The following is a 23,518-nucleotide window of genomic DNA, read 5'->3' as shown; positions in this document are numbered from 1 at the left end:
TTGTTTGTCCTATTATTTTTTTAGGATTAGTTGGTATATGTTAGGTGATGGGCATGTGGTGTTTACGCCATTACAGGTTTTGCAGGAGTTCATTGGTTGAGAACACAATGAGGCGACTAGAGTCCATGGATATTAGCTTTGTACTTTTGTTCTTTTGGAGAGTTTGGTAGTATGTGCCTTTTGATACCAATGGGACTTAGATGTATATACTTAACTTGGGTTTTCGGCAATGACTTCATTCTTTGTTACAAGGTGCTTGGATGATCTGGCATAAATCGAGACATATAAGTATTTTGACGTGCTAAGTCCTTGTGTTTCAGTAGCAAACTGGAATATATGGGTTTGGGGCGTTACAGGAGTACTGAAAAATTTCAACAGAAAGGCTAAAGAAGACCACGCTGACAGAGGTGCAGTCCTCATGGTTTGGGTATTGGTTAATATCTGTACGCGTCTCTGTGTATAATGTTGAAGTAAGTCTTTGTCTAATGTTAAAGTGTTTGTGTTTCTGTTATTATTGATGACATCTCCCTAGCTAGTGATCAGTTAAAACTTAAAAGTACCTTGCTCTGGCTTTCTCCAAACTACGAAAATGGGACGGTTTTTCCTAGGGGTTGCAATCTCTAGCTAATATGCCCAAGTGTCAGATCATGAAGCTATTTCTTAAGCTTGCCAAGCACATCCGGCAAGGATCAAGGGAGATCTCGTTGTTGCATAGCTCAGGTCGGAGCAACGTGCCATCTGTCGTTCAACAGGCAGTCTCTTGGACATGGTATGTTGCATCGCTATCTGATGTTATTGTTTATTGTTCGAGGAACCCTAGATGCTGTCGGAGTAAAAGATCGTCAACAAGGGCGTTCTAGTGCGTTGTAGATTCTTATCCAAGATTTGTGTCTGTGCGTGCACGGAACGAGAGGCTCTCGTTCTAGCGCAGTGGTTGTTCTACCCCGTTTTTCAAGAGGATTCCCCTGCATGAAGGGTAGAAGGCCCAGCAGATCTTTCAAAAGTCTCCGTTAAATGGGCTACATGGAAGTCATTTCCTATGTACGTTTAGTAGTCTGGTCCCTGAGTCTTCCAGGTCAATCTTTGATAGTAAACCCGGTTTCATCTCCTATGATATTTCCTTTTTTCCGTGTGAAATTGGTTGTGAGAGAGAGCCTAGTGGCCTTGATCGGTCTAGTTCCTACTGCTTTCCTTCCTTTCTGTCGCTGCTTCGGATGCTGCCCTATCGCCATAGGAATGAATGGCGGGACGCAACTCCTTTCCAAAACCACGAGTTGAAGAGCATCGATAACAGGATTTTCGGTTTGTCATTTTGGGATTAAGGCAATGAAAGAATGGTTTCGCTGAAGTGAAAAGGTTCCTTGGGTCACAAACCTGTGGTCCAACAAGGTGCCAGAAATGTTCCGTCTGGCCGAGGAGCCTTGAAAGGATGCATTTGTTGTAAAGCGAACAAGATCTCCTTATTATCAATCGGCATTCGGCATTGCGAGACTATGATGATCAACAGTTGACAAGGCCGGTGTCTCAACATTTAGAATCTCATAATCAAGACAAAGTTCATAAGTAGTTATTAAATCTACAAAAAATTCCGTCAATCTATCACCAATCTGCTGCCTTTCTGTGAGTATAGCACTTGTAGGGTCACTAAGCCAGTGAATAGAAGATTTTTGTGTTTAATATTGACTAAAGCATGAAAAAATTTGGTGTTCAGATCACCAAACTTATACTAGCCTGAGCATGATTTCTGTCCCTAGTGAATAGCTTGTTGAACAGGTAGATCATTGTATTTCTGAATTAGCGCTTGTTCTTCCTCAAACAAATCATCTCCTGGGTCGTTGTTAGTAAGGATACAAAATTGAATCTGCTCAAGTTTCTGCTTTGTCTCCTTCATTTTGGTATCTAAATGTCCGAAAATGTTCTTATTCCACCATTTTAGATTCTTCTTACATTGCTTTAGCTTGTTGCACAATCTGAAAGAGGGAGAGCGCGCACCCACTACATGGACTTCGAATGCCAACTGAACTTGATATGTACAACTCCTATCTTGTAACCACATAGCTTCAAATCGAAAAGGTCTTGGGAGGTGATTTTGTTCAGTGCAAACTTTGATAACCAGGAACTTATTATCAGAAGTCATTGACATTTGATGGTAAACTTTTGTATTCACAAACTGCAACATCCAAGCAGCATTCAATTCACAAGCTGTTATCATATCCAAAAAAGGCATAGCTTGTACATAGTTAAATGGGCGATTTTGTGGTTTCAACTTTCAACAGAGGTAAAACAGACCATTGCATCTTACGAATAGCCAATTAGGGATTACCATAAACACAATACAAAACAAACTTGTCATCTTTCCCATTCATAGTTAGATCAAGATTACAGTGAATAAACCAACACTTCCCACATTCACAAAACGTTCCCACACTAACCACATACCACCTGACAGACCCCATACTCGGCACAACAAAGGAAGTAGTAAAAGATTATAATCAAATCCTGTTACAGTGATCCCTTCGGCGTTGGTTTGACGAAATATCGGAAAAAGCCGCGTTTTTTTAAATGGGTTTGTTCCGGCTTCTTCCTTACTTGGAAGTTGTAGTAAACAACAAGTGCCCATGGCTTCTTTCTTCGTCCTGTTTTTACTCATACGGAACATCTCATAAGAAATCAAAAGCTGCCCCTTTACAGGTAAGACTAATTATTTTTATCTTTTATTAATAAATCATTTGTATTAATATGGGGTGGGTTGCGTTTTATTCATAGGAAAGGAAGATGGTGGACAAAATTAGATTGAAAGTTAAAGGAGGTGATGGAGGCAGTGGGTGTGCTAGTTTTCACCGCAGCCGACATGATCGTAGAGGAAAACCTGATGGTTTGTTTTCCTATTATTTCCATATATAAATGATTATTTAATATATGCATGTGTTTGGTAATTTGATTAATGTAAGGAGTGAATGTAGGTGGGAATGGTGGAAGAGGTGGGGATGTAATACTAGAATGCTCTCCTGCGGTTTGGGATTTTAGAGGTCTTCAGCATCATGTGGTATACTTCATTTCGTCTCTTCTCCTTGCAAAGTTATAGAAGCAGACATGTTTTTATCTCTTTTAACATTATATAGGAAGAAGCTTAATATATATTATAATCAGTAATGAAGTGTTTCGATGAAATTAAGTAATGGATGTTATGTTTCTCAGAATGCCAAGAGAGGGGGAAATGGAGTTTCAAAGAATAAGATAGGAAGCAGAGGAACAGACAAGGTGATCTAAAGGACTTGTGTCGGCTCTTGCAAGTTTTTTATTATGTTTTACGTTATTATAGGTTAAGATTAATGGGATACACTAAATATATGAATATTGTCCTGCAGGTAGTTCTAGTACCTGTTGGGACCATGATTCATCTTGTAGAAGGTGAACTTCCTTCCATTGTCGATAGTTGTCCCGTAAAGGCTTTGGACCCCTGGGAGCTTCCAGATACACTCGAGGATAATCAGTCCGACTCTGATCACAGTGCTTCAACTAGTATGCCAAGTGAAACCGAAACATTGGAGAGAAAGAACTTTGATGAGCCATCTTGGGTTGAAAAGTCAAGTAGAATGCATAACAAAAAGTTACCGGATACTTCGCCCACATTTTCTGGCCGGTCGTCATATTCTTTTATAGCACAGTCCAAAGGCGACAATGCAGAAGTTGATTCCTATTCTATAGACGGTGAGAGGGGAAATGAAAACATAGAATCTGATGATGGAGTGTCTGAAGGAGATTGGAGTGAAATGGAAGAAGAGGAAGAAGAAAAGCAGGAAGTAATACAATATAATGTTGCAGAATTAACAGAACCGGGGAAGCAGGTTATTATTGCTACAGGAGGGGATGGTGGTTCAGGCAATCTTTCTTTAGGAAAATCTTCTAAGCCTAATAAACATGTAAAAGATAATTCCATAGAGACATCAACCAGTCACAAAGAACCGGATAATGAAGATCAAGTTTCAGTTTATGCAGGTTTTCCAGGCTCAGAGGCTGTTCTTATACTAGAACTGAAGAGTATTGCTGATGTAGGTCTTGTGGGAATGCCTAATGCTGGTAAAAGTACTCTTCTAGGGGCCATTTCTAGGGCTAAGCCTACAGTGGGCCATTATGCATTTACAACCCTACGGCCAAATATAGGGAAATTAAATTACGATGACTTTTTCTCAGTCAAAGTAGCCGATATTCCTGGTCTTATAAAGGGAGCTCATGAGAACCGTGGGCTTGGGCATGCTTTCCTACGTCATATAGAGCGAACCAAAGTTCTTGCGTATGTGGTAGACCTGGCAGCAGCACTAGATGGTAGAAAGGGAATTCCTCCTTGGGAGCAGCTGAGAGACTTGGTTTTGGAGCTTGAGTGCCATCAAGAGGGCTTGTCAGATCGTCCGTCACTAGTAGTGGCTAATAAAATTGATGAAGAGGGGACTGAGTATGTCTATGAAGAACTTAAAAGAAGGGTGACTGGCGTTCCAATTTTTCCTGTTTGTGCAGTCTTGGAGGAAGGAGTTCCTGAGCTGAAAGCTGGCCTTAGAGCACTCATGGACACTGGCGAGTCACAGAGAGTTGAATTGGATAAAATTATGGTCGACTAGGTCTTCATTGCAATGAATCCTACACCAGATCATATTTCTATTTATAGGACGAATATATCTCACTGTAAATCACACCCAACTTGCTGAAGTATATTGAAGTCCGAAGGATGTTTCCTAGCCTAGCAAACTTCTTGTTCAAGTTTCAAGAGGTGTATTCTATTTTCATGCAAGACCAGACTTTTTATCAAGATCTCACAGTTGGCAGAATCTTTCAATTCTTTTCTTCCCGCAACACATTCCATTTTTTTATCTCCCCTTCCCAAACAGAGTTGCTCTCCAGGTGTAGGGCTTTTTATTGATGAATGAATTGAAAGGAAGTCAAGATGGTGTGTATCTTCTCAGTGTTTCGAGTTTTATCTTTTTATCATTAAGTCAGCTCCCAGTGAAAGAGGTTGCAAATGTATGCGTGTACCTTTACTTTGTTTTTCTTTGAAAATGCAGTTATCCAACTACTATTCTAGAATGAATGTGACATACTCTGAGTCTCTGATATTTAGACTATTGTTATTATTCTATCGACATCCAACCTCCCATGCTTTGTAGGTTGTCAATGAATATATTGGTAAAGAATGTGATCTGCATGGTGGTTGGCCACTTAGAGTCGTGGCGAGAGGTATCATGCAAGATATTGATCCTAATACCGAGTTTGGTAACAGGAGATTGGAAGAGGGGAACTTCAAAGTTCACATGAACGTGGTTTATGACGGAGGTGCTGTACTACCATTGCCTCATGATGATTGGAGATCAAAGCTCGGCGAGGTCGCTCAAGGGAGTGTTATCTGGCCCAAAGAACTGCTAATGTTGTAATCATTGGGCCACCTTCTTGAAGCACTGCTCATGTACTTAAATGTTTTTATTGGCTTTTACCAGTGCCAAGTACTAAGTAAACTACCGGCTTTTTGCTATTTCCTTTTGGGTTTCGTGGTTGTGATGTATATTTTTTTATCACTATGTAATATGGTTCTTAGGAAAGCAATAATTGAGTTGTGTTCTACTAACCCCCTTTGTAACTCCGCCTGTGCAAACTTATGATAAGTTTGCATTGCTGGTCCCAAGCCCAGATAAAGGAGAAGGGAGAAGGATGGCAGATGTTTTGTTTTGCTGGATTCACCTACGTTAACTGAAGCTGCTGGTGCTATTATAGATGTAAGTAATTCTTTTTCTTACTTTTACGATTTCTGCTTGTTTCTATTCATGGCGAGAAACTCATCTTTTACTCCATCCTTATATTGTTTTTATGGCAGGGAGATCATCTCCTCAAATAAGTAGCCCTTGATTCTTGATGTGGTCCCATCATTTTCTGCCCAATCAAGCTTAACTTGTCTAACTTAAGCCTCTTATTTTCAGTCAATTGTATGATAATTGATGAAAATTGCATATTCTAATTATGTGGGTTATTTTCAGTTGTTGCCCACAATTCTATAGTGTTACCTATGTTGACAAGCTTAGGCATGAGTTCTTGACAAGCTTAAGGCTGAGTGTGAACGTGGTATCACCGTTGACATTGCCTTGTGGAAGTTCGAGACAACTAAGTACTACTGCACTGTCATTGATGCTCCTGGACATTGTAACTTTATCCAGAGCATGATCACTGGAACCTCTCAAGCTGATTGTGCAGTCTTGATCATTGACTCAACTACTGGTGGTTTTGAAGTTGGATTCTTGAAGGATGGACAAACTCGTGAGCATGCCTTGCTTGCATTCACTTTGGGAGTGAAGCAGATGATCTGCTACTGTAACACGGTATTTACTTCACCTTTTTTTGTATTTCCTTTTGTTCATATCACTTTGGAACGGAATTTCGAATATATAAAAGGAGTGCATTATTCTCGTTATCCGCATCGTTTAAGGAAGGCATGCGGAAGCAGTTGGCTGCTCAAGATAGCTCACTGCGCCTAATGGTAACAACCAGAGATTTGTCTCTTTTACTAGCTTTCGTTATTTTTTAATCTTCCAGATGTTACTGGGTGTATGGTTTCTTATTAAAGCAACTGCCAACTGGATTAAATGTGACCAGGTCAAGGGAGAGGAAGATATCAAAGCAATTCTTGATGGGAGCTTGAAATATATCCCCGATCAATTGAGAAAGGATTTACATCAGTACAAATTACAAGAGACTGTGTCTGCACTTTTATCTTTACTAGACAAGATTGAAGCACAGTTCCTTAAGATGCAAAACCAACTTTGTGGGGTCGTCTCCAAAGAAATGGAGGTACTAGTAATACTTTAAAGGAATTTAAGTTTATGGATATGAGCTAATTAATGTAATTGTCTTTGTTGATTTCTCTGGGACGATAAAGTCAGAACTGCTAAATTGCTACTTCGCCGAATCTTTTCTGATTTCCTGATAGTTGATAGCAATGTGAGGAATGTGATCGAATGTGACTTTAATTGATTTTTGTTGTTATAATAGACTGTGAAGTTGTTTTTTCATTTTTGTTTTCTAATTCTTTGTTGGTCCGTAATGATGTTAATAGAGAGACAATGTGAGGAATCAACGGGAAAATGTGATTTTACTGCTTTCCGAGGAACATATAAAGTTGTTGCCCAAGCCGGAGCCTCTGAACAAGGTATGTATATTCTGTTATTCTAACTCTTAATTGCCTTGGTGTTGTTATAATGGTTATTTCTTAACAATCTTCACAAAACATGACATATTGACTGAGAAAGTGATGTCACCTTTCCAGTATCTTAGATGTTGACATATTATTGTCCTCTGCAGCTTGATGATCGAGCTGTTGACATCATTATGAGTAAATTATTCAAAAATTACAAAACATGGTGCAAATTCTTGGGACGAAAGCACAATTTAAGGTGGCGCATCCTTTTCCACATTCCTTTTTGTCTATCCCTCTCCCCAAACCAGAGAAAACGACACCTTTTTATGTTTCGACTGCTACAGCTGTGTTTATCATCCACATACTATAGCTCTAATTCTGAAATATAAATGTGATATACTGTACTGTCATCAGGCTCCGCAAGGGCAACAAGAAGTGCAGCAGAGGAAGATGCTCTATATGGGTCTTTATCTTCTTATTTGGGGTGAAGCAGCTAACGTTAGATTTATGCCAGAATGCCTATGCTACGTTTTTAATAATGTGAGTTCGATTCTATTATTATTACATGTTTGATGCATTTCGTCTTATATATTTGCACCTCCCAATATAGATTCTGCATCAATTTTTTGAATAACAAGTTCTCAACTGTAATCAGATGGCATATGAGCTTCATGGTCTATTAGCTGGAAATGTTAGCATTGTGACTGGAGAAAACATCAAACCTTCATATGGTGGGGACGATGAAGCATTTCTGAGGAAGGTTGTAACACCATTGTATCGAGTGGTAGAGAAGGTATATTTTGGTAAAGATGTTCTATTCGCCTGAAACATTATGCTTTGTGTTCTTTACATATACCTAAGCTGTGCTGCTGTTGCCTCCAGGAAGCAAATAAAGCAGGGTATGGGAAGGCCCCTCATTCATCTTGGTGTAACTACAATGATCTAAATGAATGTTTCTGGTATGTAAGGGATTTACATTTCATAAAATTTGTACTTGTATCCTCAGTGGTTGGTGTCATCATTGTTAAGTTTTTGTACACATACAATTCAGGTCTCCCGATTGCTTTTCTTTGGGATGGCCCATGTGTGATGATGGTGATTTCTTCAAATCAACGCGAGACTTGGCACTGCAGGTATTGCAGTATCGTTACTGTATTAACCACTTTTGCAGTTGACCTAGTTTCTTTTGTGAACTAACTATCAAATGCTTGGAATTGTTTTGTCGCAGGCAATGGTGATTATTTCATGGAAAGCTACTTCACTGTTGGATGTACTGCGGAAGGATCTTATAAAACCCGTGTCTAGTATATTCATCACAGCAGCTGCGCTTCGCCTACTTCAAAGTATGATTGCTCTTATATTGTTGCATTTTTTATATTCCCATTTTGCACCCCATTTATTAGCTAAAAGAGCTGTTTTCTTTGCTTATCTTCTTCCTTAAAGAATACTTCATCATAATTTGCAGCCCAGAATTTATGTTGGAAGGGGAATGCATGAAAGTCAGTTTTCTCTTATGATGGAAGTGTTAATGAACCTCCAAAGGCTTGCACTCAGAGAACTCTGATTCCAAGGATAAAGATCGAAAGCCCAGAAATCTTCAAAGAGAAAACAGCTTCATTTGCAAAGAGACTAAACAATGCCAAGCACAAGCAGGAGGAAATCTCTCTAATTGAGCTTGTAAGTTTGAGTACTCTTTATCTTTTGTCTGGAATAAAATGCTTCGACAAAACACTTTAATGCATTCAAATCCTCTTATAAATAGATGGATATGGTACTATGGTGTGAATGCTGTATTAGGAGTGGTTATCAATTTTTCGGTTTGCTCTTCCATTCTAGGTGAAGAAAGGAATCATAGACTACAAAAAAGGATTATAATTTAGTAAAGAAGGAATCTCATATGTTTTTTTCTTTCGAAGAACCATAATATGTCTTCCTCGAGTCCAAGTGGAAGGGCTCTTCAACTGAAGCTTCACTTACTTTTGCCTTGAGGCTGAAGGCTGATGGCAAAGTCTTAAACTTTCTAAAACTATCAAAGCTTAAGTACAAAACTTGTTCCATATCATGTCCAGTGTACGAAATCTTGATGCGATGAACCCTATCTTTTCCCATCAGAGCTTGACAACATTACTAAGCCTATTTGATTTTGTGATGGTGTTAAAAAAGCATCACTTGCTGATATTGGATATTTGGATCAAATGATATATCCAATTATATTCTCTGATTTTTGGTGGTTCAAAATGGCACAATAGATTTATTAAAGCAGACCATGTAATATTTTTTCTATTTCACTTGAAACAAAATGTGTATGTATATTACTCTTAACCAACTTCATGCGGCTGAAAGAGGTGCAGCTGAAGTTGACAATAATTTCTAGTCCAGATATGGTATTATCATCTTTGTTAGCAATTCAGTAAGTACCTTGGCCTTCAAAATTAGTGTAAGCGTGAACTTTAAACTTAGATGCCTCTGCGAAAGAGATGCAGTGGCTGGAAATGACCTGCCACCTGTCAGAGCCTAGAACTGGCCTGCAGCAGCCCAACAGATGGCCTATATCAGCCCAGGACTTGAAATTGTACAAAGTATGAATCTTGCGTATTTTATACCATTATAGAATTATTGTTTGGAACCATAGGAACTTTAAAAGCTAGTTTCTTAGTTAGTAATCAACACACAAGTTTATTAGCGTGAGAATATTTGTTGAATATAATGTTCTCAATGAAACAGAAACAGTACTATTTCAACATAATTTTCCACATTTCTATTTGTTTGTAGTGATCTCACAAGGAAGCTTCAAGATGCAGGTATCTGCACCTGCAATGGCTTGATGATGCAAACTAAGAAGGTGAAACTACTTCACAACTCGAATTTGTTGCTATTTTTGACTTCATAAATACTAATTTTCGATAATTTTGTAGGTTGTTTTGTAACACTTCATCAAGTTGAAGCCATCCAGGTAAATAGAAGTGGTAGCAATGGTTATTAACAATGCTGCCATTGGAAAAGAGTTTGGTGCACCTGAAGCACTGGTGCAACTTACATGAGCAGGAAAATAAAACAGAGTGGTTTGTGAGGCTATACTCGTTGGCTTCCTCTAGAGGTAGAATCTGATTGCTTTAACTTTCATATTGCATACCTATGTTGAAACTGATTTTATAATGTTTGGTTGCTGGTTCCGATTAGAAATTAGAAAATTAGAAACCCAGTAGTACCAATAAGAATCCAGACAGTATTGGGAAATAACAGTATCCCGAGTAAGTGTAGAATAAAAAAGAAGGGTCAGGATCAAATGATATCATGGAAGTTTAGATTTAGGTCTACACTCGCCTGAGCTCTGTACTTTCTGTCACCAATTTTCATTAAGGGCGTAATTATGCTGCTCCCACCTTTAAGCTTATACATGGGTACATAGTTCTCTAGGCTTTAATTTTAGTTTGTTGGAGTAGATGTTATAGATAAATTGATATTGATTGTGCTGAAATTATGTGGAACACTGTTAATAAGTAGATGGAAAAACTGCAGTTGCTTTTAGAAATTGGTAGTTATCCAATTTTAACACCGATAAACGACTTAATCTGGTAAGTAGATAAGGATGCTTGTTGAGGTTCAGGCACAGTGTTTGCGGTGCTATCACACATCTTTGTATCATTTTCTCAACATTTGACTACTTTACATCTTTCAGTTATTCATGTTTTATTTTTATTTGCAGCTTCATTCGAGAGTAATGATGCAACTCAAAGTGAAAATGATCCAAATAATACACTTGTGGGTATTTTGTTTTATTTCACAATTGTCAATGTTTTCTCTGGTGCCAGAGTATGATGCTTAAAATTGTGGTTGCAGATATTTGGTGGTGGTTTGGGTTCAAATGTTACTGATGATAATCTGAGGTAAGTTTTTGGTCAGTTTGGCGAACTGACCCACATGTGAAGATACCAGTAGGAAAGTGTTGTGGATTTGTCCAATTTGCTAATAGGTAAGAACCAACTGTATTTTCCTTGGAGTTGCATGTTACATAACTAACTCCCTCTTTTAAAAGAGGAAAAGAAAAGAAAGAGAAGAGGCATTTGATGTATAGATCCCTTAATAGTTTTGATTGAATACTGGTTTTTGTTTGGTGACGCAGAGCTTGTGCAGAGGAGAGCACTTATGTTAAACGGAACTCTTTTGGGAGGGCGAAACATTAGACTTTCCTGGGGGTGTAGCTCTTCAAACAAACAGGTTCACTGTTGCTTTGCTTATTTATAATCATTCTTCCCGTTTATCAATATACTTCCCGTTTATCAATATATGTGAATGTATATTAATCTGACGGATTTACATGATACGTCAGATGGGTGGACACAACCACAACCATACCCAAACCAGTGGAATGGTATTGGATATTATGGATACAACCAAGCTAGGTTACGAATCCTATGGATATACCCCTCCTGCTCAAGATCCTAACATGTATGCTTATGGTGGAGCCTATCCTGGATATGGAAATTACCCACAACAACAGGTGTGTTTTCATGTCCCTCTCTTATAGAGTGGTTTCATTAATAAATTGAACTTAGAGAGATACTTTCATAGATCCCAAGTATATTGTTAATTTAAGCGTATTATAACTTGAGATATAATTACTGAGCATATTCTATATTGATTTGGTATCAGGGATACTTGAGATGACATTCAACATTCAAGTTTGATACTAAGTATGGCTCTTGGGATTATTTGAAGTGACTTCTTTTGTAATAATTGTGATGTTTAGGATACCTCAAAGAATTTTTTTTAATATTTTTTTAATAAAAAAAACTAATATCCGACGGACGGACAAAGGCTGTCGAGTAGAAGCAATACCTGACGGTCTATGACCGCTGCAATGTCCCGTGTCTTCAGAGTAAAACTAATTCATTATTGCTCTAAGTTGGGATTCAATTTTGTTTCGATGCATTAACTTATTTGTACAGATCAACGAGGAAACAGGATGTGTTCAAAGATGCTGTGCTATAGGACATCTGTGTCTGCACACCTGCAGATCCAATGTACTTCCCACCACATTTCTTTGAAATTAAACAGGGCACAAGTGATCATTAACAACTCAACGTCATGATGGTAGTCTCATGATGAATATGTTCCAAAAATAAATAAATAAAAAAACTCTCACAATCTCACGTATCACCTGTGTTCAGCCCTTGACCGTATCGTATCTCATATTCTCATTTCACACCAATAGCACATTCAACTGTTTTTTTATCACCCTTCTGTTCTAAATTCTTTCCATCCCCATACGAGTACACGAACTCTTGATTTGTTATTTGTAATCTGCATATTAAGGGTACAACAATTAATTAGTACCACATATACTGGTGGTGGTTCCCTCATACGGTAACATCTAAAGTAATTGTTGAGGCCCTTAGACTATTGGAGCCATTTGTTGTATGATTTTCTTCAATGTATGTTATCTAACTTAGGAAAGGCTTGTTCGTGATTGAATGCATGAGTTTCTTTTGAGCATGAGTAGCTGCTACTAGGTAGAGAAGCATGCATACACCACTGGAGGTTGCAACGGGAGACGGTAATACTTCACTCATTGATGATGTTAGATATAATACCAAATTGCTAAGTTTGACTTGTCAACAACCAAACATGATGTAAATATAGAATTAGTATCCTATTAAATCAGAATTGCAATAGATTATCGAAAAGAAAAAATCAGAATTGCAATACCCAAGTTAGTAGAGCAAACTACTGGTCCCCTTATGCTTCAGTTGCTTTATTATTTCCCGTGTCGTTTTTCTTTCTTGCAATTTTCGTGCCTCTCAAAGCTTTAACTGAACTCAACATTTTCAGGAATTTGTGGATTCGTGAGGATTCAGCTAAATACCTTGTGATTCTTGAAATCAGTTTTGCCCATTGTGATCCCGGAACCTGGTCTATGCGTGAAGATTCTGTTTCTGACAGCGGCCAAAGTGAAGATTTGTGGAGTGAATGCTTAAACATTAGCACGTTACACCTATAAGATGCATGAAAGTACTTCTCAAGTTGTGATGCTAATCAATGTGATGGTTTTCTTTCCAGGTGACATATATAACATGTGGTCAAGCAATGGAGTTTAAGTTTATTATTCATGCTTGCGAAGAGTATGAAAAAGGAGAAAATGATCATATCCTGCTCAAGCTGAACTGTTTTATAAGAATTATAAGATTATCAAGGTGAAATTGAAGTCTAAAACACGACAATAAAGAAGTATAGAATGCAGCTGTTTGAAGTAGAACATCATAAATCACTTCTCTTAGGACTAGGGAAGAGACAAGTTGAATATGATCATACTGGCAGAATTATTATCTTCATGGTTAGTACATTCTCAGGTACATGTCAATGATGTCATTGCTTCCCTTATTTAATTGCTGAGCCTGGGTGTAATGGAAACTATTTGTAGTCTTTATTAGCATTTCTCTTCAATTTGGATGACTTCTTTCTCAAGGACATGAGCTTCTTTGGAAGGGTTTGTCCATCTTTAATTCACTTATCCACTTCAGTTGTTGGCTTGCAGACAATATTGGTATTGCAAGAGTATATGTAGTATTAATGGTCTTTCAATGGAGCATGTAAAATAGCTGCAATATTCAACCTGAGATCCTTTATTCATCCCTTACTGATTGATGGTTTCGAGGTATAGTGGTTCATTTTGACATTTCTTTAAATCTAACTTTCAGTCAGATTTTGATCTAGGTTCAATATCTAGGGTCCTGCATTCTGTCCAAGGCCTATCAGTCAATCATCTGCACCAACTCTGTTACTTCTCTTTGATTTCTTCTGATGATTTTGAGACGTAGGTATACTCATATATAAATGGCATTTGCAGGAGACATCACTTCCAACAAAGGCAACAAGTAAGTCTGAGGAGGATGTTTATATTTACAAGCATGCGAGTGTATAGGATTGTAATGGGGCAAGAAATGCTGCAAGCAAACAGACAAACAGTAAAGCTCGATTTAGGCCAAGTTTGTTGGAGCATTTTAGAGTTTTATCCATTACCTCGCATAGGGCTGTCAATGGTTTCGATAACCCGATAACCGATCCGAACCAAACCGATAAAAAACGGGTTGGATTTTAATAATTTAGTTTGCCCTCTACCGATCTGAAACCGAACCAAACCAATAAGATATTGGTTTGGTTTTGGGTTTGTCCTCCACCGAACCGATAAGATAGCATTTTAGTAATATTTTGTATATGTTTATCAATTGTGTGGTTAAAATTAATTAATTTAATTTAAAATTTAATTGATTTTATAGTTTTCGGTTCGGGTTTGGTTTGTAATATATCTTATCGGTTCGGTTTGGTTTCGGATTAAACGTAATATTATCGGTTCGGTTTCGGGTTCCCAATTTTCTTATGGGTTTGGGTTCGGATTTTCCAAAATCCGATCTAAACCGATTCATTGACAGCCTAGCCTTGCAACCCGTCTGTTATCTAATATAAGTATGTGAACCGTGTTATGCATTGGTTTTTTTTAAATCTTTAAACCTGTCGCTCTAACATCTTTAAAAAACAACATAAAAACATTAGGAGGGGTTGATTATAATTTCAGTGATGTGAATGAGGTTTTTTAAATTATTTTAAATAATATGAAAGTTAATTCTTAAGGTGAGGTGAGGGAGTTTTTTGTAAAGTATTTAAAATGGAGGGGAGTTGATTAGAATAATTGAGGGAGGTGTTTCTAAATTGTAAAACATGAGATATTAGAAAGTCTATTCGGTTGAGAAGTGTGATTCCTGACCGGCCTATCCTATAGATATAATTTTTGTGAGGGAGGTGTTTATAAATTGAGCAAATAGGTAGATTTCAATTTGCCTACTCGATAGTGGAGAGTGGGTTCCTCAAAACCCGGCTATCATATAGTGTAGAGATTTCCTATCAACTTCTTCATCTTGTTTTTTTTTTCTGATATGAAGAGAACCACTGTTTCTTTAAGTGAATTCCAGTGTTATTTCCTAGACCTTAGAAGTTGTTTATGTAAAATTAACAGAATTCAAGTTCATTCCCTTAACAAAATTTAGAGGTTTAGTTCAATTTAGCAATTAAATGTTCATCAAAATCCCAATCGTTTAAGGGATTTAAATGTTTTTTTCAGACAGTACAAAATTCACTGTCAAATAGTCATCTAGATCCCATAAAAGGATTGTTGGGGTAACAAAATTTTGAGGATTTGACATCTATTGCATGAATTCCAATATTTAGATATATATTATAGCTATATTTTCTTGGCTTTATTTTTCAAGACTTCACAGAGTTTCCAATTTTTTGTAAACTCTAATACTAATTATGAAAAAAAAAAAATCAAAATCCTTAGATATATATTATAGCTATACCTTCACCCATTTATTTTTTGGAACACTGACAGAGACTCAAGTTTTTTCTAAACTCTATTACTAATTACGAAAAAGTAGGATATAAATAAAGAAACAATCTCATCTAGAGTTTTACAGAGTCTCAACGTTTCCTAAACAATATAGCTAATTACGGGAAAAAACAAAGACAAAAAACTAAATTGCTAAAAACAATAGTTTCAATCAAAAATGATTTTCCTACAATCATTACGCTACAAATAATAGTTTTCACACTAATCTCAGGTGAAATTTAACAATAACAAAGTTTATTTCTAGAAATTGACAATGAAACTTTGAAACAACAAAGGAAAAAATGAATTGATTTGTTTTAACATTTATTAACCACACATGTGACTGGGAAAAAAAGAAAAAAAGTAAACTAATCATAAAATAAGTAACAGTGTATACCCAAAACAAATAAAATCGTATTGTATGCACTATATATATGGGCCTAACAAATAAAGTTGGATCAATTTGATGTGTCATCCACTGTGGGATTTAGACATTTAGTCATAGTTAAGGATTTCAAAAATCATAATTATGGCCACAATAATTACGACATATTTCAATTAAATTTTTGAATTTTATAATTTTCAATTTTAGTGGAATAACGAGATTCAATTAAAGTGAACGTTGGCTTAAATAAATTATATAACTATTGATTTAGTTAAAGTGGATGTTGGGTTTAAATAAATTATATACCAAACAAAAACAAAACAAATTACATGTGGAAAATTAAATTATACAAAAAATAACATCACAAAATATATAATAGAAAATGAAAAAAAATAAATAATATATATATATATATAAACTAAACTAAACTAAAATTAACAATTGAGGAAACAAAAACTATATGCAAATGCATCGAACTAATCTCAAATAATATTTAACGGGAAATCAAAAATTGGATGCACATGCAAGCATTAAACTAATCTTTAAAAATAATTAATGGACAATCGGAATATGGATACAACTGCATTAAACTAACCTCAAAGAATAATTAACAGGAAATCAAAACTTTGATGCAAATACACCGAACTAACATCAAAAAATAATTGTCGGGAAATCGGAAACTGGATGCAAATGTATTAAACTAACCTTAAGATATTAAATTAACGGGAAATCGAAAACTAGATGCAAATGTATTGAATAACTAACCTAAAAAACATTAACTATAAATTGGAAACAAGATGCAAATACGTGAAACTAATGTTAAAAAATAATTAACAGGAAATCGGAAACCGGATGCAACTACACTTAACTAATTTCAAAAAATAAATTGGATATAAATGCATTGAACTAACCTCAAGAAATAATTAACGAAAAATCGGAAACTGGATACAAATTCATTGAACTAACCTCAAACAATAATTAACGGAAAATTAGAAACTAGATGCAAATGCAACCTCATCGAATAATAAACGAGAAATCGGAAACTGGATGCAAATGTATTAAACTAATATCAAAGAATGATTAACAGAAAATCGGAAATTGGATGCAAATGCATTAAACTGACCTCGAAGAACAATTAATAGGAAATTGGATGCAAATGCATTGAACTAATTGCAAAGAATAATTAACAAGAAATCTAAAACTGAATACAACTGCATTGAACTAACCTCAAAAAATAAATAATAGAAAATCAGAAACTGGATGCAAATATATTAAACTAACCCCAAAATATAGTTGTGTTATATGTTGTGAGAATGTTTCGATAAGTATAGTTTTGCATTTAAAATTGTGTTTATCTTATCTTTTTTCATATGATTGGAAACACCTTGCTATTCAAGTAGCTTCAATATGAACTTAGTCTTATTAGACAATCTCACAAAACTTCAATCAAATTTCCATTATTAAACAACAAAATGAAGTTGAAGGGTTTTATCAATGACGAGTTATTTTTTTTTAATAGAGAGTACGTGGGGTTTTATCAATGGATAAGTGATCAATATAATATATGTATATAATAATTATGCATATATAGTTGTATATATTTTTCAGAATAATTAATATGATAAGATTCGTTCGTAGATAATCTTTGAAGATCTCACATAGTGAGTCATGTATAATTTAAAGAATAATTAACGAGAAATCGGGAACTGGATAATCTTTGATGATCCCATATAGTAAATAAAGCATAATTTATTTTTATGTCATGTTTGCAAGGACACTACAGATGGATCAGTAAAAAGTTGGTATTACACACCACATTGGATAATTAAAAAGAAATAAAAAATTGGATTCAAATATATTGAACTAAGCTCAAAGAGTAATTAATGGGAAATCGGAAACTTTATGCAAATGCAATAAACTAAACTCAAAAAGTAATTAACTAGAAATCGGAAACTGGATGCAACTGCATTAAACTAACGTAAGAGAATAACTAACGGGATATTAAAAATTGGATGCAAATCCTTGAAAAATATTTAACGGGAAATCAAAAACGGTATACAAAAATACATCAAACAAACCTCAAATAATAATTAATGGTGAATCGGAAACTGGATGCAAATAACACATTGAACTAACATAAAAAAATAATTAACAGAAAATCAAAAACCGAATGCAATTGCATTGAACTAACCTCATAGAATAATTGGCAGGAAATCAGAAACTATATGCAAATGCATTAAAATAACTTCAAAGAATAGTTAACGGGAAATCAGAAACCGGATGAAATTTCATCGAACTAACCTCAAAGCATAAATAATCAGAAATCATAAACTAGATGCAGATGTATTGAACTAACCTCAAAGAGTTATTAATGAGAAATCAGAAACTGAATGCAAATGCAATGAACTTTTCTAAAGACTAATTAACGAAACATAAAAAAATAGATGCAACTGCACTGAACTAACTTCAATGAATAATTAACAGGAAATCATAAATTTGATGCAACTGTATTTTTGAACAAACCTTAAAAAATAATTAACGGAAAATCGAAAACTTGTTGCAAATGCATTGAAGTAACCTCAGAACAATTAATGGGAAATCGGAAATTGGATGTAACTGCATTGAACTAACCTCAAAAATAATTAACGGAAAATCAGAAACTGGATGCAACTGCATTAAACTAAAATCATAGATTAACTATAGTCTGGGAAATCATAAATTGGATGCAATATCCTTGATAAATATTTAATGGAAAATCGGAAACTGGATGCAAATGCATTGAAATAACCTCAAAGAATAGTTAACTGGAAATCAGAAATCAGATGTAACTGCATCGAACTACCCTCAAAGCATAAATAAACGAAAATTGGAAGCTAGATACGAACTAACCTCGAAAAATAATTAATGGAAAATAAAAAATTGGATGCAGATGTATTGAACTAACCTCAAAGAGTAATTAATGGGAAATTTGAACATAGATGCAAATGCAATGAACTAATCTCAAAGAGTAATTAACGAAACATTGAAATCTAGGTGCAACTGCACTGAATTAACCTTAATGAATAACTATCGGGAAATCGTAAACTTGGTGCAACTGCACTGAACTAACATCAAAGAATAATTAACGAGAAATCAGAAACTTGATATAACTACATTGAATTAACTTCAAAGAATAATTAATATGAAATCGGAAACTAGATGCAACTACATTGAACTAGCATCAAAGAATAATTAACGTAAAATCAGAAACTTGATGCAAATGCATTGAACTAACCCCGAAACATAGTTGTATTATATGTAGGGAGAATATAATGTCTCGACAAGTATAGTTTTGCATTTTAAGTAGTGTTTATTATAATTCTTTTATTATGATTGAAAATGTATTACTATTCAAGTAGTTTCAATATCATCTTCGCCACATTGGACATTCTCACAAAATTTCAATCAAACTTCTATTATTAAAGGGTCCCATTATTAAACCTAACAACAAAAATAAGTCGATGGCTTTTATCAAGGTTTGGTGCCTTCTTTTTATAGATAGTGGTGCAAGAAATTTGAATGAGTGATTAATATAATTTCCATATCTCATAGCTCTACATAGTTGATAATATTTTTTAGAATAATTTAATATAACGACACCCGTTCGTAGGACGGGTTCGAAAGCTAGTTGAGATTTATAGTCCTAAAGTTACTGTTAAATTTTACTTTGTGCAAACCATTGGACTGAAAAATTTGCATCCTCAACTCCTCGAGTCCTTCAAGAGAAGCCATGGAGTTCTCGCGGCGTCTATTTTCAGTTTAGGATTGACTCTGGTACTCCATCATGGCACTACAGTACCATACTTAAAAATTGAAGGACTTGCCTTAGCACTCTACTAACAAAGTTGTTGTTTGTTTTTGTGGTAAACAAAGTCCTTGTTTTACCAAAAAAAAACACAAAATCTTGGTCTACCGTATAGCTTGCCTGCGCAATAGAGATGAATTTTTACTAACTTGAAAGCAGGAAACCATTTTATACAAAGTTTGTATAAACATAATTAATATGGTCGATTGCTATACTGCAGATTAGAACGGGATCTGACACTAGGCAGACCGGCGCAGACCTATGCTTTTTCCCATCACGCTGCTGGGCTCTTCCACGAAAGATGCTTGAAGGAGAATCTTCGTTAGAGGGACATTCTTCCTAGACAAGTTTGAAGCCCGGATATCCAATTATTACTATTCCAGATTTGACGTGAAGGGCTCTAAAAGAGGTTTGATCCGTACAGAAATGGGCCCAAGAATATCTACTTGACAGCAGGATACCCTCGCTAACTGGTATTTGAACAAGGTCTTTCGCAGAGTGTGAGACGAAATTAAGAAGTTAGCTTCTAATACAAAGACCTACAGACCGAGCTGCTGGGTTCTTCCTCTTGTGCCTTTTGCGCGTGGAATGAATTATGAAAAGGGGGTTGGCATAATCGTAGTGAGAACAACGAGATCAAAGAATGCATAAGGATTAACAACCTTTTTTCGTAGTGCGAAAATGCATTCTCTAACGAAAAAACGAAAGAGGTTGTCCCCGAAAGGGGATACACACCAATGGGGTATCCTTCTGCTTCCCCTTCGCCATCATTGTCACATGTCCTGCCATTACCTATGAATTGGTTTGTGGTCTCATGGTGTTCCCCGCCTGTTTACCTTTTTGGATCCATCTGTTCTCCATGTTCCGTTCGTTTGCTTCCTAGAGGATGTGGCCTGCTTGACACTAGGTTTCGGAACGTGCTGTGTTTTTTCTGGTTTCGGAACATGCTATGAAAATTACTGCTAATGGGTGAGCGCTATATAATCTGGACAATTCTGGATGAGGAAAATGGGAATTACTTTTAAATCCTCATCCACAAGCGGTTTTTGATGCTGAATGCTTCATTTTCATATTATTTACAAATTATGAGCACCGTGATCAGATTCTTTTTCGGTTGCCATCCGGCTCTGAGGTTTGCTCCTCCCATTATGTTTTTTGAAACCTGGATCCCTTTCGAGTCTTACATTCGGCACATTTCGTCCTTTTATGTGCTATAAGTCTATAACTTTGCAATTTTTGAAGACGTTCTGTTTTGACAGTATTTTGTTGAGGTATTCGCATAAGCAAACATCAAATGATTTTTTCATACATTTGTACAACCCAAAAACGAGGTATGGAGAACCATAAGTTCCTGGTGGCATAAGCCATAGGGGCTAGGGGCTAAGGCCATAAGTTACTTATCATCTCGTGGTTTCAAAACCGGTTGAGATGGCCTGCATATTTTGCCTGTGCCAGAGCAGATAAATTAGACTGATCATCTATGTTCAGGTGTATACTTTGTGAGTACACCATAGACGATAAATTTTCAGAGCTGGAGAGTAAATAAATTTCAGGGCAATTTAATGTCTTTGGTGGAGGCCATAAAAAGGAAGTATGGTGGTAAGCCTGTTGTTGAATACTTGTACGTTGAAAGCAGTGTAGGGAGGCATGATCCGTTAATGGAAGGTAAGGAACAGAGTGAACATTGTAGGGGCAGTTGATGACCTCTCTACTATAGGATACAAGTTAGCTATCAAATGCATGATTTATGTATTCTCATGGCATGAGGTCTTGAAGCCAGGACAACCAGATCGTGTTGGGATTATTTTAATCCTACATCTTTGACATGCTAACTTATTATTGATCAAAAAAAGAATTAAAAGAAAAATACTTTCAAAGCCGGAATTGGAGATTGACAGTAAAGAGAATTTTTCCAAAACTGAATCCAAATCACTTAGTTTTCAGTCTTCTATTAGTATTCACCACACAACACACCACAAAACACTTTTGCTTTTTTGCTTTTTTAATTCTTCTACTTTTAATTGTACTTTTACCTCCAAAAAGTCATTCTCTTATATAGAGAAACTGTGAGAATACGTAACTATGTAGAAAATACGTAAATATGTAGTGGGATCCATTTAGGATTCCAAGTCTTATCTTAATAGGACAAGTTATTGTCATACAATTACTTATACTTGATATACTAAAACACTTTTAATATATATCTCTTTAACATGGAAAGTGCCCATTAACAAATTCATATTTATAATAAGGCCCTTGAAATTTTCAAGAAAGTCATTTCCTATCATTAATTATATCTAAGTCTCTCCACCTTACTTGTATTCACAATTAGACCATTGGAAATTTGTTCTTCACTGTCACACTCATGTCTAATTGACCCAATGTGACATTTAACATCAATTGAGCATTAAGAAACTATTTCTTATACCGGCCGGGTTTGAGCTCAATTAGTTATGTCACAATTTCCTAATACATAACTCCGTAGAGTGGTGGATCATTTATTAGAATTCGTGATTCAAGACGTCCTACATTCATTACCCAAAACATCAAGTCTAGTCTATGAATAAACATTACTTTTTAACGTTTCAAAGTAATAAATTTGAGACACAATGAATTTTCACAATTCCTCAAGTCCAGGAATTAATTGGTAGAGTGAGATTTGCACACTAACCTTAACAGTGAATTTATAGTGTGTTCTCACTTTGATCCCCTCAGTGTCAATCATGTAACTACACTAATATACAAACGTAGAGTCATACTCAAATGGTTGAGATATCATCATCCTATCATATAATAATTATGTATATTACAGTCTTATAAGTGAAGCGTCCGACTTCACCCCTAACTGTGAGCATTCTAGGTAAATAGATACAATCAAATCTCCCGCACATGACTCTTCATATGCTTGATTGTTCTAATTCTATTACCTATAGAACTTATGGTTTCATCATATGATATTAGTTCACCCATATGCATAATAATAAGATTTATGTATTTAATCATCATGTATAAATAATAAATGTTCATTGGCTTTGTAAATGCCAAATATCGCAACAATCTCTCACTGGCCTTCAAAGCCATTTAGCAACTATTCTAAGATCCATAATATTTATATAAGGATCTGCACATACATATATACCAATATATATAGTATTTGGTCCTCATAGACTATATCATTCATAATGAATAGTGTATCATATACATATGAGACCAAAAATATAGCCATCTTACCTTCAACCTTCTTGTAAAACACAAGTTCATTCCTTACATTTGATCAAAACCAAACGATTTGATTGTTTGATCAAAGTTTACATTCCAACTCTTTAAAGCCTGTAGGAACTGTAAAGCCTCCAGGTTCTAAACGCGGTCTTTACATCCATTTGCCAAATCATATAGTCATAATGAGCAACAATCACTAGAAGGACTCTAATGGACTTTTCATGGCTACTGGCGAAAAAGTCATCTCATAATCGATACCCTCTTTTTGAGTAAACATTTTCTCTACCAATCTCGCATTAAAAGTCTCTACCTTTCTAACATCCTCTTTAACTTTTGAATAATTACTTATTCTTAATAGGCTTAATATTTGGTAATGGATCAACAAGTTCCCAGACATTGTTGAAATATAAGGACTCCATTTCTCATCTCATTGATTCAAGCCATTTACTCAAATCAATGTCAGAAATTGCTTCTTCGTAGTTTATAGGATCTACATCCTTGTCATTTGATATA

At 35.6% G+C, this 23,518-nt stretch overlaps 2 protein-coding genes across 13 annotated transcripts; both read left to right on the top strand.

The window, feature by feature from the left end:
* The first annotated feature begins 687 nt into the window (after window positions 1–687).
* Window positions 688–5,614, top strand: LOC147485949 (putative GTP-binding protein OBGM, mitochondrial). 3 transcript variants are annotated; one of them, XR_015201266.1, is made up of 6 exons: window positions 688–2,691; window positions 2,767–2,875; window positions 2,964–3,046; window positions 3,199–3,261; window positions 3,369–4,942; window positions 5,160–5,614. XR_015201266.1 is itself a non-coding variant. In XM_086571200.1 (5 exons), exons 1-5 carry the CDS (start codon window positions 2,563–2,565, stop codon window positions 4,614–4,616), a joined length of 1,632 nt encoding a protein of 543 aa, XP_086427326.1. In that variant the 5' UTR covers window positions 688–2,562; the 3' UTR covers window positions 4,617–5,614. The 3 variants fall into 3 exon arrangements, 1 of the variants encoding a protein (XP_086427326.1); XR_015201265.1 differs by having other exon boundaries at window positions 3,369–5,016; XM_086571200.1 differs by having other exon boundaries at window positions 3,369–5,614.
* LOC147485948 (callose synthase 5-like) lies at window positions 5,609–14,190 on the top strand. Of its 10 annotated transcripts, XM_086571209.1 has the most exons (21): window positions 5,609–5,762; window positions 6,021–6,359; window positions 6,467–6,517; window positions 6,634–6,828; window positions 7,094–7,186; window positions 7,589–7,714; window positions 7,830–7,967; window positions 8,057–8,133; window positions 8,226–8,307; window positions 8,403–8,517; window positions 8,640–8,851; window positions 9,947–10,016; window positions 10,090–10,271; window positions 10,881–10,936; window positions 11,015–11,147; window positions 11,298–11,392; window positions 11,505–12,731; window positions 13,007–13,140; window positions 13,235–13,524; window positions 13,710–13,829; window positions 13,902–14,190. In XM_086571209.1, the coding sequence occupies exons 2-11, from the start codon at window positions 6,201–6,203 to the stop codon at window positions 8,669–8,671; spliced, it is 1,068 nt and encodes a 355-aa protein (XP_086427335.1). In that variant the 5' UTR covers window positions 5,609–5,762; window positions 6,021–6,200; the 3' UTR covers window positions 8,672–8,851; window positions 9,947–10,016; window positions 10,090–10,271; window positions 10,881–10,936; window positions 11,015–11,147; window positions 11,298–11,392; window positions 11,505–12,731; window positions 13,007–13,140; window positions 13,235–13,524; window positions 13,710–13,829; window positions 13,902–14,190. The 10 variants fall into 10 exon arrangements, with proteins under 10 accessions (XP_086427335.1, XP_086427330.1, XP_086427328.1 ...); XM_086571204.1 differs by having other exon boundaries at window positions 13,007–13,508; window positions 14,022–14,190; XM_086571202.1 differs by having other exon boundaries at window positions 13,007–13,524; window positions 14,022–14,190.
* The last annotated feature ends 9,328 nt before the right edge of the window (window positions 14,191–23,518 follow it).

The sequence above is a fragment of the Coptis chinensis genome, chromosome 7, assembly GCF_015680905.1.
Source record: "Coptis chinensis isolate HL-2020 chromosome 7, ASM1568090v1, whole genome shotgun sequence".
NCBI lineage: Eukaryota > Viridiplantae > Streptophyta > Magnoliopsida > Ranunculales > Ranunculaceae > Coptis > Coptis chinensis.
The sequence above is the reverse complement of the archived record's forward strand: the minus strand, read 5'-3'. Positions and strand labels throughout refer to the sequence as shown.

Coding starts and splice junctions, on each gene's coding strand:
- LOC147485948 (XM_086571209.1), top strand. CDS start 6,201: ATGATCACTGGAACCTCTCAAGCTGATTGTGCAGTCTTGATCATTGAC. Junction 6,518..6,633: donor ATAGCTCACTGCGCCTAATG/GTAACAACCAGA, acceptor AAATGTGACCAG/GTCAAGGGAGAGGAAGATAT. Junction 6,829..7,093: donor TCGTCTCCAAAGAAATGGAG/GTACTAGTAATA, acceptor TGATGTTAATAG/AGAGACAATGTGAGGAATCA.
- LOC147485949 (XM_086571200.1), top strand. CDS start 2,563: ATGGGTTTGTTCCGGCTTCTTCCTTACTTGGAAGTTGTAGTAAACAAC. Junction 3,047..3,198: donor GAGGTCTTCAGCATCATGTG/GTATACTTCATT, acceptor TATGTTTCTCAG/AATGCCAAGAGAGGGGGAAA. Junction 3,262..3,368: donor GAAGCAGAGGAACAGACAAG/GTGATCTAAAGG, acceptor ATTGTCCTGCAG/GTAGTTCTAGTACCTGTTGG.